This window comes from Leptodactylus fuscus, chromosome 5, assembly GCF_031893055.1.
Source record: "Leptodactylus fuscus isolate aLepFus1 chromosome 5, aLepFus1.hap2, whole genome shotgun sequence".
NCBI lineage: Eukaryota > Metazoa > Chordata > Amphibia > Anura > Leptodactylidae > Leptodactylus > Leptodactylus fuscus.
In genome coordinates this window covers 65252285-65265011 of record NC_134269.1, presented here as the reverse complement: position 1 = coordinate 65265011, position 12727 = coordinate 65252285, and the positions used below count along the sequence as shown (strand labels likewise).

General features: G+C 41.0%; 1 protein-coding gene across 1 annotated transcript in view; it reads right to left on the bottom strand.

The window, feature by feature from the left end:
* Nucleotides 1-9851: 9851 nt before the first annotated feature.
* The window catches only part of ABHD17C (abhydrolase domain containing 17C, depalmitoylase), a 34942-nt gene continuing 32066 nt past the window's right edge, over nt 9852-12727 (bottom strand). The window contains exon 3 of the mRNA XM_075273298.1: nt 9852-11354. Coding sequence (XP_075129399.1) covers nt 11135-11354 — 220 coding nt within the window. The 3' untranslated portion in view covers nt 9852-11134. The remainder of the gene's footprint in view (nt 11355-12727) is intronic.

Sequence of the window (12727 nt, the reverse complement as noted above, 5' to 3'; positions counted from 1 at the left end):
TTTCAGAAAATATTCGATTCGCATCTAATCCATATTTCCTCACACTTCGTGGTAATGAATCGCACAGTTCTGATAGGGAGTTCTAACCCCTTGGAAGCCGCGGTCATGTACAAGGGATTCCGCCATGCTACATGTCCCCCTCGGCACACCCTGCGGCGAGATCTTGGGGTGCCATCATGATTAAAAATGAAAAAATACTGATACTCCCCTGTCCTGGGATCAGGACATTCCAAAGCTCTTATGGCCAGTGACTGAGGCCCTTGCCGCCGCATAATTACGTCATTGTGCCCCACTTAACCGCTGAGGCCTGGGGAGCAGGGCCTCAGTCACTGGCGGCCAGAAGAGCTGCGGAGTGGATGCTGAGCCCAGGACAGGTGAGTATCAGTATTTTATTTTTTTTTTAAATCATAATGGCACCCCCCGAAAATGTCACGAGGTTGCTGATCGAGACCCCAATATATAATAAAACTGCTGAGATGCTGCGGTTATGTTTAACTGTGACATCTCAGGGGTTAACACCCACAATCAGAGCTCACCTCTGACTGGGGGTGGTAGAGGAAAGTGTCAGCCATTATATACGGCTGACACCCACAAAGCAAGCTGCAAACACAAGAATTTGCTGCAAATTAATTTGAATCAAATCTTTTTGGAAAATTTGTTGAATCAGCCAAATCGAATATTGCTATGTGCCAGATCTGTTACATGTTTAGGAACATTTTGCACTTTACCAGACTGGAAAGGGTGTAAAGGGAGTCATAGCTAAGAGGAGTCCTGCTATGTAAGTTCAAGAAAAGTATCTGTCTATCAAGATGCGTCACATTTGTCACACAGAATATCCTCTAGGTTTTTGCTGTTTTTCAGCAGCCTTATAGATTGTGGACTGGTAATGTGCATGTTTGACCACCCCTCCATTCAAGTGGAGAAAAATCTTTGGAACATCCCTTTAATTAGTTGTAAAATCAAAAAGATTACTGGAATCTTTCAGAAAAATTGCCAGTTCCATGTACATTTACTAAAAGAAGTTGGTCTAAAGATTGCTGGCGAGACATTAAGGCTTAGAGTCCATTCAGACGGAGGAATTTGGCGCGGATTCTGACGTGAAACTCGCATCAGAATCTGCGCACCAAAATAAGCCTCCCTTTGAACTCAATGGGATAAAAAGCCTGCCATTGAATTCAATGGGTTCCGCGTGGAAAACGGAATCCATTGAAGTCAAAGGGAGGCTTTTTTTGCATGCAGATTCTGACACAGATTCCACGGATTCTGTGTCAGAATCTGCATGCAAAAAAAGCCTTCCTTTGACTTCAATGGATTCCGTTTTCCACGCGGAACCCATTGAATTCAATGGCAGGCTTTTTATCCCATTGAGTTCAATGGGAGGCTTATTTTGGGGCGCAGATTCTGATGCGAGTTTCACGTAAGAACCCGCACCAAATTCCTCCATGTGAATACCCCCTAAGGCCCCATGTAGCGGGCCACAGCAAAAAAGCACTGTGGGAAAAAAATGCAGTGGCAAGGAATCAGACTTTTTCCTACAATGTTTTTCACAAAAAGTCTTCAGAGCTTTCCTCTGGGAACTTCTGCTTCCATTATACCTATAGGGAAGCCATCAACGTTTCCATAGGTATAATTGGCATGCTGCAACAGTTTTGGAAATCGCAGCATTTCTTCTACACGTATTTTTCTGCAATTTGTGAATGTGATCGGCTAGTCTCCCATCCACTTTGCAGTGACTATAAAATACCACGTGGGGCCCTCCGCCTAAAGTAGTCTTGGAGTTCTTTTAATAGTGGTCTAATGTTTGGCGATTTTATTTCTAATACTTCTTGATCTCCTTCGAGGAATACCACTTCAGATTACAATCACTTTTGAGCTGTCTCCAGCTAACTTTAGTGGTAAATATTCCAGGATATCCTTTACAGTTCTCTTAACTAAAGATGTTTTTTTTTTTTTTTTCCTGGAAATCTCTTACAAGGAATACCGATGATAGGGACAATTTGTTGATGGTTTCAGCTCTTCTTTACCTCCCTCCGTATATGTACAGAACATTTGTTTCAGTTTAGGGGATATTAGGTCTTCATATAAATCGTTTGTATGTGGCTCTTCTTCCTCGTATAGTGAAAGAAACTATGGTCTCCTGCAGGGAATGTATGGGAGTGCAGGACCTCTGTATAGACCCAGTCAGTTATCTGCAGCATGCCACACTGTTCTTGTGGACTCTTATAGAGATGTTCAAATAGTAGAACTTTGCACCGATTTTGTGATGGATTCCATTGTTTTCCATGGGAGGGATTGAAGTAGGACGCTGAAAAAATAAGCATCCTTATATAGTTTGCCTTGAATTCCAGGGCTGATTCAGGCGTAGAGTCTGTGATGTGAGTCATAAGCGGCATCTACGGCTAACCAGCGAGATAAAGGCACAGCGATAAGCCAAAGGTATGCTTCGGTTTTCAGCTGCGGGAAGCCGGAGGGGCGGAAATAGATGAGGAATTTGAGACGGAAGTCCACTACAAATACCTCTTCTATTTTCACTGTGTAAATGTACCCTAATAAGTCTAAGGCCCAGTTCACATCTGCGTTCGGGCCATTCCGTTCCCCTCTCCACATGAAATATGTGGAGAGAAAAGTCCTGCAAGCAGAACCTTTCTCTCTGCATTTTTCATGTGGAAAGCACCCGCACCCCATTATAGTCTAGGGGGTCTGGTGATTTCCTTAGGTAACTGCTTTTTTATGCGAATTAGGTTTCCGTTAAGGGTCCACAAGTGGACCCCCCAAACGGAAACCCATGTGCAGATGTGAACCGGACCTAACAGAAAAACCATCCATAAGTTTGCTTATAAAATTGAGATACCGCAGAGAGATACCTTATACACTATTTTTTTTTTTTTTTACCATTTTAGAATTGTGTACATAAGACTTACAGTGCAATAAATTGACAATTAGGTGTTACCAGCTGAGTGGGTGGAGGATGACACGAACACTGTCCAATCTTACATAACTTTTGGCTATGGCTACCAATATATGGTGAACAAGAGACAGTTCTGTTTTTATAATACTAACAGCAGGTACATGGAGGGTGCCGATTTGTGTGGCCTGACCTAAATTGCATATATTTAGGATTGCTTGAATGTAGTCCTTCAAGGGACCTTTATCATTACAATGTACTTTCATTTAATAGCTACATACTGCTATGCAATTAAGACTTACATTAGGTAGTGAAATTGTCACTTTACAGCTTGTTGTAAAAAGGATTAAATGTGCCCGTAACAGCCCCAGTGTACAGAAGGTGAACTAAAAGCATGTGATTACAGTGACAAGCAGATCGGACCCCTGGCCCAGAACATTTCCAACCAATTCTAATTGAATTCCAGGTGATCTATGTGTGGGAGTGAGGTCATGGTAAATTTAATAGTGGTCTGGCAGCAAGTAACCCGCACTGACTCCTCTACAAATCAGATGCACTCAGAATGACACTAAATTGTCTGCGTGGGAATGGTTCTTTAGAAATGTTACTGTGATTCTGGCTAGTGCAGCAAATTCAGCTGTGTTTCTAATAAATAAGTAGAAAGGCATTACGCCATTATTCTTCACGAAGTATTTGGACACATCCCAGGCACCAGGCAATTGGATGTTTGGAAAGGTCCCCAAAGCCAAGAGTTGGAGAGAAGCTTATTTCTAATATATATATATATATATATATATATATATATATATATATATATATATATATATATATATATATATATATATACACTAGTAGAATACCCGTGGCTTTGCTGACTAAAGTAAAACTTTGTGTCACACTGTAATTGACATTTTCAGATTGCTACAGTAAATCTTTTTTTTTTCCACTTAAACATACTTCCCAACTTTTGAAGTACAGAAAGAGGGAAAAAATGTTCGGCGCACTATTACAGAGTTGCGGGCTTTATGTGAGTGACATCATCACATCTCGTCTACACATCCAGAAGCCAGATCGCAGCAGTTGTGACAGCTCCTGCTTTACTTGCCTATGTGTTCAACTCCAGACGCTGATATGTTCAAACCGGGACATAGCTCCCACTGACCGGGACAGGACCTCGAATCCGGGAATATCCCGCAGAATCTGGGACGGTTGGAGGTATGCTTAACATTTTTATTATTTTGGCATTTTAATAATTTTAACAACTTTTTTCTTTTTCTTCATTTCAACATTTTTATTGATTTTACATATTCAATACATATTGTGTAGTATAAACTATTATAACAATTTTTAAACTATTTTATCAAAAATTTAAGTTTATGCACCTTACACAAACATCTAAAATATTTACACCCAATTAACAACAGTCAACCCCTCCCTCCAGTGTAATCTATAAGTAGTTCACGGACAAAAGAGTAAAACAGGTTTCCAGTTACACGACTATCTATTGTAGGGCATCAGTGATGAAAGCTCCCTGTATAGTCAGCAATAATGACTATCTTACTATGAAGCAGTTTACGCCTGACCAATATTGCTGCTCAGTATGGCTGCTTGCACACTACAGTAACACTACTAGCTCCCTATGTGACCAGTTACATATATATACATGATATTGGATTTCTGGAACATGGAGCGATAGTGCCACTGTTTTCTTCAAAACCGTGTATGCTAGCAAGATGTAACATGCGCAGTATTCTGCTCCTGTGGGTGGAGAGGGGGTGTGCCAAATTTCACCCAAACCGGGCGAGAACTGTGGATTTGTATAGAGCGGACTACTACAGATTATATATATATATATATATATATATATATATATATATATATATATATATAACACACACACGCACACACAGTGGCCAAAAGTCATGGGAAGGTACCCAATGCGCCGTTAATAGGGGGTCCCCCCTCTGCGAGCCCTGATACCTGCAGCAAGACGACGAGGCATGGACGAGTTCTGGAGGGATATTGACCAGACATACATTTATCAGAGGAAGTTTTCATTAAAATATTTACCCATAAGCCTTCAGACTTCCTCCAAACTATTTTTTTTTTATTTTTTATATGGAGCAATACGAAGGAATTCAGCAAAAAGCGAGTAAAAATTATGTTTTTTTCACAAACTCAAAGAATTCAACATGAGCCACACAACAAGAAGTTCCTGGATTTTCTTTGAAGTCCCTGGGGTAATTCCTGTTAGCATGTTGAGACTTCTGTAAACCCTGAAGAGTCATAGGTAGAAGTGCTGGAACAGCTACCACAAAGTTTCACAATTGATCAGAAATCTGAGAATTTTGCAGAATCTACCATTATACTGTACACAAGATCATAAATTGCTGCATGATCCACAGCTTTATGATTTTCATGTTTTTCCAATAAAAGATCTTTGCTTCTACAATATAAGATGACAATTAAGATAATAATAATTTTTTATTTTTTGCTTCGACACCACCATTACTGCCCATATCTGGGATCTGCTCAGGTGGGATTTGTAGGATGAGCGTGAATTTACCAAATCTGTCACTTTTTCTGACACTTCTGTATTACAAAAAGGGTTGTGCAACTTATTTAGTAAAGATATCTGTCCTCTCTACATTGCAGAAGATATACTGCCTAGTGAAGCCGACTTCCAGACCCATGGAACATACCGTGGCTAGGGGCAGTGAGGAAAACATATTGTAAACTACAGACAACCTTTTTAACATTTACACTCGGAGGGGAGCAATCGCTAAAACAATATATACAGCATGTAACATTACTTTGCTTTGGTGCTTTGCAGCAGCAATCTTTAACTAACAGCCATGCGTTGGTGAATTATATATATAGCCATATGATTATTCATCCTGGCAGTCTATACTACTGTAATTTAGGGCCTTCATCGATTCCATAATGGACACTGGGGAACAACAGTAATATCTATCATCCAACTGATTCTCATTGACTAAATGAACTTGCACTAGAGCTAGAGAATACACTATACATTTAACTCTATGTGCTGGCTTTAGGGGAGGCTCTAGCGATCTCTCAGGTAAAGACTCGCTGGCAGTAAAATATACGACTCTGGCACTGTGCCATGTTACAGCCATATATGAATAAGCCCTCAACTGGTAAATGCTATTTGGCTCTTAACACATTCTCTTCCGTATGCCAATCCCATGGCTGGCATAAACTGTAGGCAGCTGCAAATAGGATAAAAGAATATGTGCATGTCTTGGAAAGTAAAGCCTTAAAGGGGGAGAAGATGATAAGAAAAAAGAAAAGAATGATGAAGATAGAACTGTTAAATGTCCGATATATGCTGGTGCTCTGGTTGTGGCCACACATGCATAGTCCTCTTCATACTAAAAACAACCGAACAGGAGGGCAACATGGTGGCTCGGTGGTTAACATTGCAGTCTTGCAGCGCTGGAGTCCTGGGTTCGATCCTGCTAGGAACAACATCTGCAAGGAGTTTGTATGTTCTCCCCATGTTTGCGTGGATTTGCTCCCATTCTACGCAAACATTCTGATAGGAGAAAAAAAATATTTACATTGAGATCCCTATATGGGGCCAACAATCTACATTAAAAATAAATAAATAAATAAAAACAGCCGAGCAAATACAGTTCGCTGTTCTTGAAACTCCCATAGAAGTGACCTGAGAGAGTCACACATTGTGTGACTATGGTACAAATTGGAAACAGGGTTTGTCTGGGAGCCCTAAATCTGGAGATAGTTGCAGGTACTACAGGTAGGATATATATCCATCAGACATTTATGGTGTATACTGAGAATATGTCCTAAATGTCTGATGAGAACATAATACTCGTACAAGCAAGTTAATCTTAACTGAAAGAAATCTTCATAAAAGTTTCAAAGAAACCTCATAATTCAGGAATTAATTTTGACTTTCAATAAACAGCAGCTTGGCAAATACATTTGTGGCTTCCAGGAGTCAACAAAATTCCTACTAAACTTATTCACAAGTTCTTAAGAAAATTCTCTTCTGTAAAAGCCCCATCTCACTAATAGCCCGTTTAGTAGATGAAATACATTTACCGGCAGGTTTATTTCTAAAATTCTATTTAGTCACAATATTTCACAATGTATGAAGGCAGCCAACCAGTGAGAAACCTTCTGCCTGGCAGTCTCTCTAAGGATAAACTTATGTTTAATCCATAGCACCCCTTCCTCCTCAGTGGCATCCGATATCTTCTGTGTATAAGAAATTAGACATGTCCAATTTGCTATGCTTTGAAAGGGAGCATGTATAAGTCTGTATACATATATCTCTAATAATTATATATATATATATATATATATATATATATATATATATATATATATACGCACACACACACAATTTTAAATATACACTACTAGCTGGTACCCGTGACTTCGTCTGCGGTGATTGTAGAAGTGGGTATATACAGGCCCGGGTAAGGTTTTAGTAGTGTGTAAAAGGTATGTGATATGAAATGTAACTTTGTATCTTGTTTTTGCTGTAATTCTGAGAATACGTGAGACTTTTGTGTTGAACGTAATTTGTATTTCAGCTGCTATACGGTGTTCTGAGAGACTGTACATAGTGTCTTTGGGACAGAGGTATTACAAGTGAATATACTTCCATATACGACATTGTATGATTTGTTATTTTCTGCCAGTACATGTAAGTTTTGGGCACAGGATACTCTTGAGCAAGCCACATAAAGTTGTCCATGTGAGGAGCCTGGTGTGGCCAAATGTATTCCTGCTACTTTCAGCGTTTGTCCTTGGGATTTATTAATGGTCATTGTAAAAGCCAATTAAAGGGGAAATTGTAGTCGTTTGAATTGAAATGGGAAATTATTTGGTATAATTGGAATGCGTGGGATTAACACACTGTCACCTGTAGCTGCTCCTGTAAGAATAGTGGCTTCAATGATATTTGTTCTTAGTTGAGTGACACGTAGCCTCGTGCCATTACACAATCGGGGTGCATGGAGATTACACATCAGTAGAACAGGGACGCCAATCTTGAGTTGTAGTTTATGTGAAGGGACGCCGGGTAATTCTAAGGTGGACAGTAAGGCAAGATTGGTGACATTATTATCGACCGTTACGTGTTCATGGTGTGTTGAAACGGTACATCGGAGAATACAGGCCAGAAGTAGTCGTCCCAATGCAAACATGCTATCGGAACTTACCAGTGTCGTTGGCGTGGAGACCTAGGGAAGGTGGATGGGTCGTGAAGACGAAACAGCAGTGAGGTGAGAGTGCCGTCGGGGAGTGTGGTGGGCTGGAGAGAGTAGTTCGGGTGCTGTGGCCTACGGTGGAGCCGCAAAATGGTGGCGTGCTGGAAACACGTTCTGTAGGTGGCTAAGATGCGCATGCTCCTGCTAACACAGTGGAGTGGCTGGGTGGGCGGTGTAGCGGATTGTCAGAGCGGTGGGGGTCGGCAAACATGGCTGCTCCGGAGGGTTAAAGAGGTAGCCTTCTGGAGTATTGTTAAGGTGAGGGGGAAAGTGGTAAAGTATATGTAAAAGTGATTGTGTGGGGTTAGGGGCTAGACTGTAGAGGGTAATATGAATTTTGTGGCTTGCTATGGTCCAAAGTGTGTGAGATTGCAGAGATGGTGATGTGAGTTTGGGTTTTGTGCTGCCACCTACTCCATATCAGTGACCTCAGTAGACACTAGACATCGTGAGAGAGCAGAATGGGGCGCTCCGCAGAACTCACGGACTTCGAACGTGATCAGGTGATTGGGTGCCACACATCACACAGGTCAATGCCAAACGACGCCTCGCTTGGTGTAATAAGCGTAAACATTGGACTATTGAACAGTGATAAAACGTTGTGTGGAGTGACGAATCACGGTACACAATGTGGCGATCCGATGGTAGGGTGTGAGTATGGCGAATGCCCGGTGAACGTCATCTGCCAGCGTGTGCAGTGCCAACAGTAAAATTCGGAGGCGGTGTTGTTATGGTGTGGTCGTGTTTTTCATGGAGGGAGCTTGCACCCCTTGTTGTTTTGCATGACACTATCACAGCACAGGCTGACATTGATGTTTTAAATACCTTCTTGCTTCCCACTGTTGAAGAGCAATTCGGGGATGGCGATTGCATCTTTCAACATGATGGAGCACCTGTTCATACTGCACGGCCTGTGGCGGAGTGGTTACATGACAATAACATCTCTGTAATGGACTGGCCTGCACAGAGTCCTGACTTGAATCCTATAGAACACCTTTGGGATGTTTTGGAGCGCCGACTTCGTCCCAGGCCTCACCGACCTTCATCGATACCTCTCCTCAGTGCAGCACTCTGTGAAGAATGGGCTGCCATTCCCCAAGAAACCTTCCAGCACCTGAGTGAACGTATGCCTGCGAGAGTGGAAGCTGTCATCAAGGCTAAGGGTGGGCCAACGTCATATTGAATTCCAGCATTACCGACGGAGGGCGCCACGAACTTGTAAGCCACTTTCAGCCATGTGTCCGGATACTTTTGATCACATAGTGTACGTATTGAAACTTTATTTTATCTGGTTTTTACTTTCTTTGGTAGTCAAAGCAGATGTAAATTTCAGGTCATTTACACCAGAAAACTGGAGTCAATGATGACAAATTTGTTAAGGCCAATGACACGGCCCACAGCACCTCCCTGTCACTTCCCTTTTCAAAAAGTGGTGAGGGCAGCATGAAAAACTCACTTGTGACAAGGTTCGTCTCAATCCATAGCGTAGGCAATAAATGTGTTCCACTTACGTCTAATAGACAGTGATGTAGACATGCTCCATGACCTGTGCAGGAAAGTCATTTCCAAAAAAACCCAAACAGGAAAGCTCACTGGCCAGTGTAAAAAAAATTGGATTTTTCAGTATATAAATAGCATTTTTTTTAAATAATAAAGACAACGCAGACATGAGATCTCCTTTTCATGCATTCTTTATTCCAACACAATTGTAGTACTGTCCTCAAGCAACAAGAAACAAATCAGAGCATATTCTGTTAACAAAACAATTTCTTACTCACAGTATATTTCAGGTCTACAATCCCTTTAATGCCAAAGATTGAGGAAAAGGGACTTCGCCTGTTTACCCACAGGGATAAAGAACCAAGTCGAGGCTTCGTCTCTCCAGCAAGGGGACATCTTCAGACCCGAACATGTAGTGTTACACTTTGAGAGTAGAGTTTGTGCCTTTCCAGTGTCAAAAAAAGGAACATGTATACTACAAACTGAAGTCAAATTGTTGTATTCTTACAGATTTTCGCTCACAAATCCTTATAAAAATTACGTAATAGAAAAAAAAGAAACAAACCCAGGGATAAAAAGTTAACAAAACCCTCGAAGTTGTTTAAAAAAACGGGCCAGTCATTTTTCTCAGTGTATAAGAAATAAACAGAACGGCGAGACTTTAGTGTTGAAAAAGAGCGACATAACCGATATGGAATGCATTCATGAATATGGAAACAGAAACCAAAGGCAAACAAGTTAAAGTTTCCTACTAATAAATGTTCACATTAAAAATTTTTACATCACATTTTGCTTATGCGAACGTCCCATGAGCCGGGGGTTAAGAATTTGTCAAGAGATTATTAATGACCTATGAACTCTATTCGTTTACTCGTCGTACGTGATATTACATGGAAATAATTTACCAAGGATAAATACTTGAATTAATCCGCGTCCTACTGGAATTACAAATCTGCCAGGAAATGCCCCATCACAATACCACATTATATGATTTACCAAACAAACAAAACTCCTCTTGATTCAGTTAAAAAAGATCATCCATTGAAGTAGAATATATGTATTATCAGGTAAAATTCTGCATCAGATCCAAAAAGTAAGCCAGCTGTCCCAGAGTTGTTTCCATAGGGGTAACCGGCGGTTGTAATGATGTCCTCCAAAATGTTGCCATGTAAACATGTTCTATAAAGTGTGCTCTAGAAAATGAGGCTCCGGATCCTTTTTTACGTGGACTCCTCTAAAAGGCTGAGATTTTAGTTACAGCAGCTGACAGCACATGAACAAGAAAAAGGAAAACAAAAAATAAAGAAAGACGGGTGCCACTGGATGCTTGATCTGAGTAATCCAGCCCCAGCGTGGGCATGTTTGGGCATTGATATGATAGCCCAGCACCATAGTGGACACGTCTTTACAGACTCGTCGCTTCTGCCGTTCACAGTAACTGAGGTAAGACCGGAGGAAGCTTTCAGGAGTTGGGGAGCTCATGAGATATGAACTGCTTTAGTCTCTCTAGATACTGCGCATACAGCTCTATGTCATTGTGCCCTGCTCCTTCCACCCAGAGAGGCTCAACGGCCCGTGGACAGCGCTCATACATTGCCAGGCCATGAGAGAAATCAATCACTTCATCTTCTGTGCCGTGGATTATTAGTACTGGAGACGTCACCTTGGAAATTTTGTCAATGCTGCAGAGAACAAAACAAAGAATTATTAATTGAAAATGTATATACAAACCTACATTTAAAGGGGATTATCGGGATCAGGATATTGTATTGGTGCGCTATCCTTAGGCCTTCACTATCATATCAGTGGTGTTTGACTCTCAACGCCCCTGTAACGGTACTCTTGGCAAGTGCTGTGGCCTCTTCAATGCTTTCCTTAGTCTGCTACGTGAACACCTTCTACATAGCAGCAGCAGTGGCATCTAATGAAGGTTTATCCCATTCAAATGAATGGGGCAAAGTGATATACCCTGTATTGCTGCTTCTAAGTAAAACTTATAGAGTTCTTCTTCACATCCAGGGAATGAACTAGCCAACACATCTCTTATCTAAGGGTTTGCTAGAGTTTTTATATATGAGAACACGAGACCAAGATGTATTGGCCGTCTGACATCACAGCACTGGTTTTATATAGTGTGAGTAATTTCCTATAAGCTAAAAAAACATGTACCGGTACTTAAGGATAATATGGTTTAACTAGACTGATAGACATCTGTATCTTCCTCTCAGTGGTAAGATGCATTAGGTCCATACTGGTTTTCTTGCACTGGTCTGAAACACTAAATAATAGAAAGCTTCAAGTCTTCTCATTCTGTAATAATTACGTTCTGTTAAAAAGGTTTTCTAATAAAAATCTGCAATATAAAGTAAAAAAGTATCACAGCTGGGACCCCCAGCAATCGCAGGAATAAGAAATCTTGTTCTCATTATCGGTGGGGGTCTCAGCAGCTGGACCCCTGGAGATCATACATTTTTTCACTGCGGTAGGTGATAAATATTGTTTATGGGAAAAGCCCATTAACATAAGACTGGAAACTCCTTTCGAACGACTGGATGCGAGACACTGACTGTTTCATAACACAGGATCCACATTTACCTTTGCTCGGGTTACTTTAGTAATGACATTTCTGCTGCTGCTTTTTCATTTGCTCCAGTTAAACAATATTTGCATTTTGTGAAAACTGGACTCGTTCCCTTGGCCAACTACTCTCACGACTAGCAGAGAAGCCAATATTTAACCAGCAGTCTGTGGACAGTTCCTCCACAGCCGAAACATTTTTCCCTGAAATGTCAGGGAAATCGAATGCTGAAAATAAGCTGTATTTCCAGAACATAGAAGTATTCTATCTGAGACGCCAAGATGATATGACCAATTCTGAGCAAGCTGCACAATAAGGAGAGCTTGGCAAGGAAACAACACAAGATTAATAATATAAGGAAGAACTTTACTTTTCATTAGACTGCGGCCTCTAAGCTTGACCTACTTGAGCTTGCTAAACAGAGGCAAACATTCATATTACCTGTTTACCACCAATACTTAAAGAGGACTTCTCACA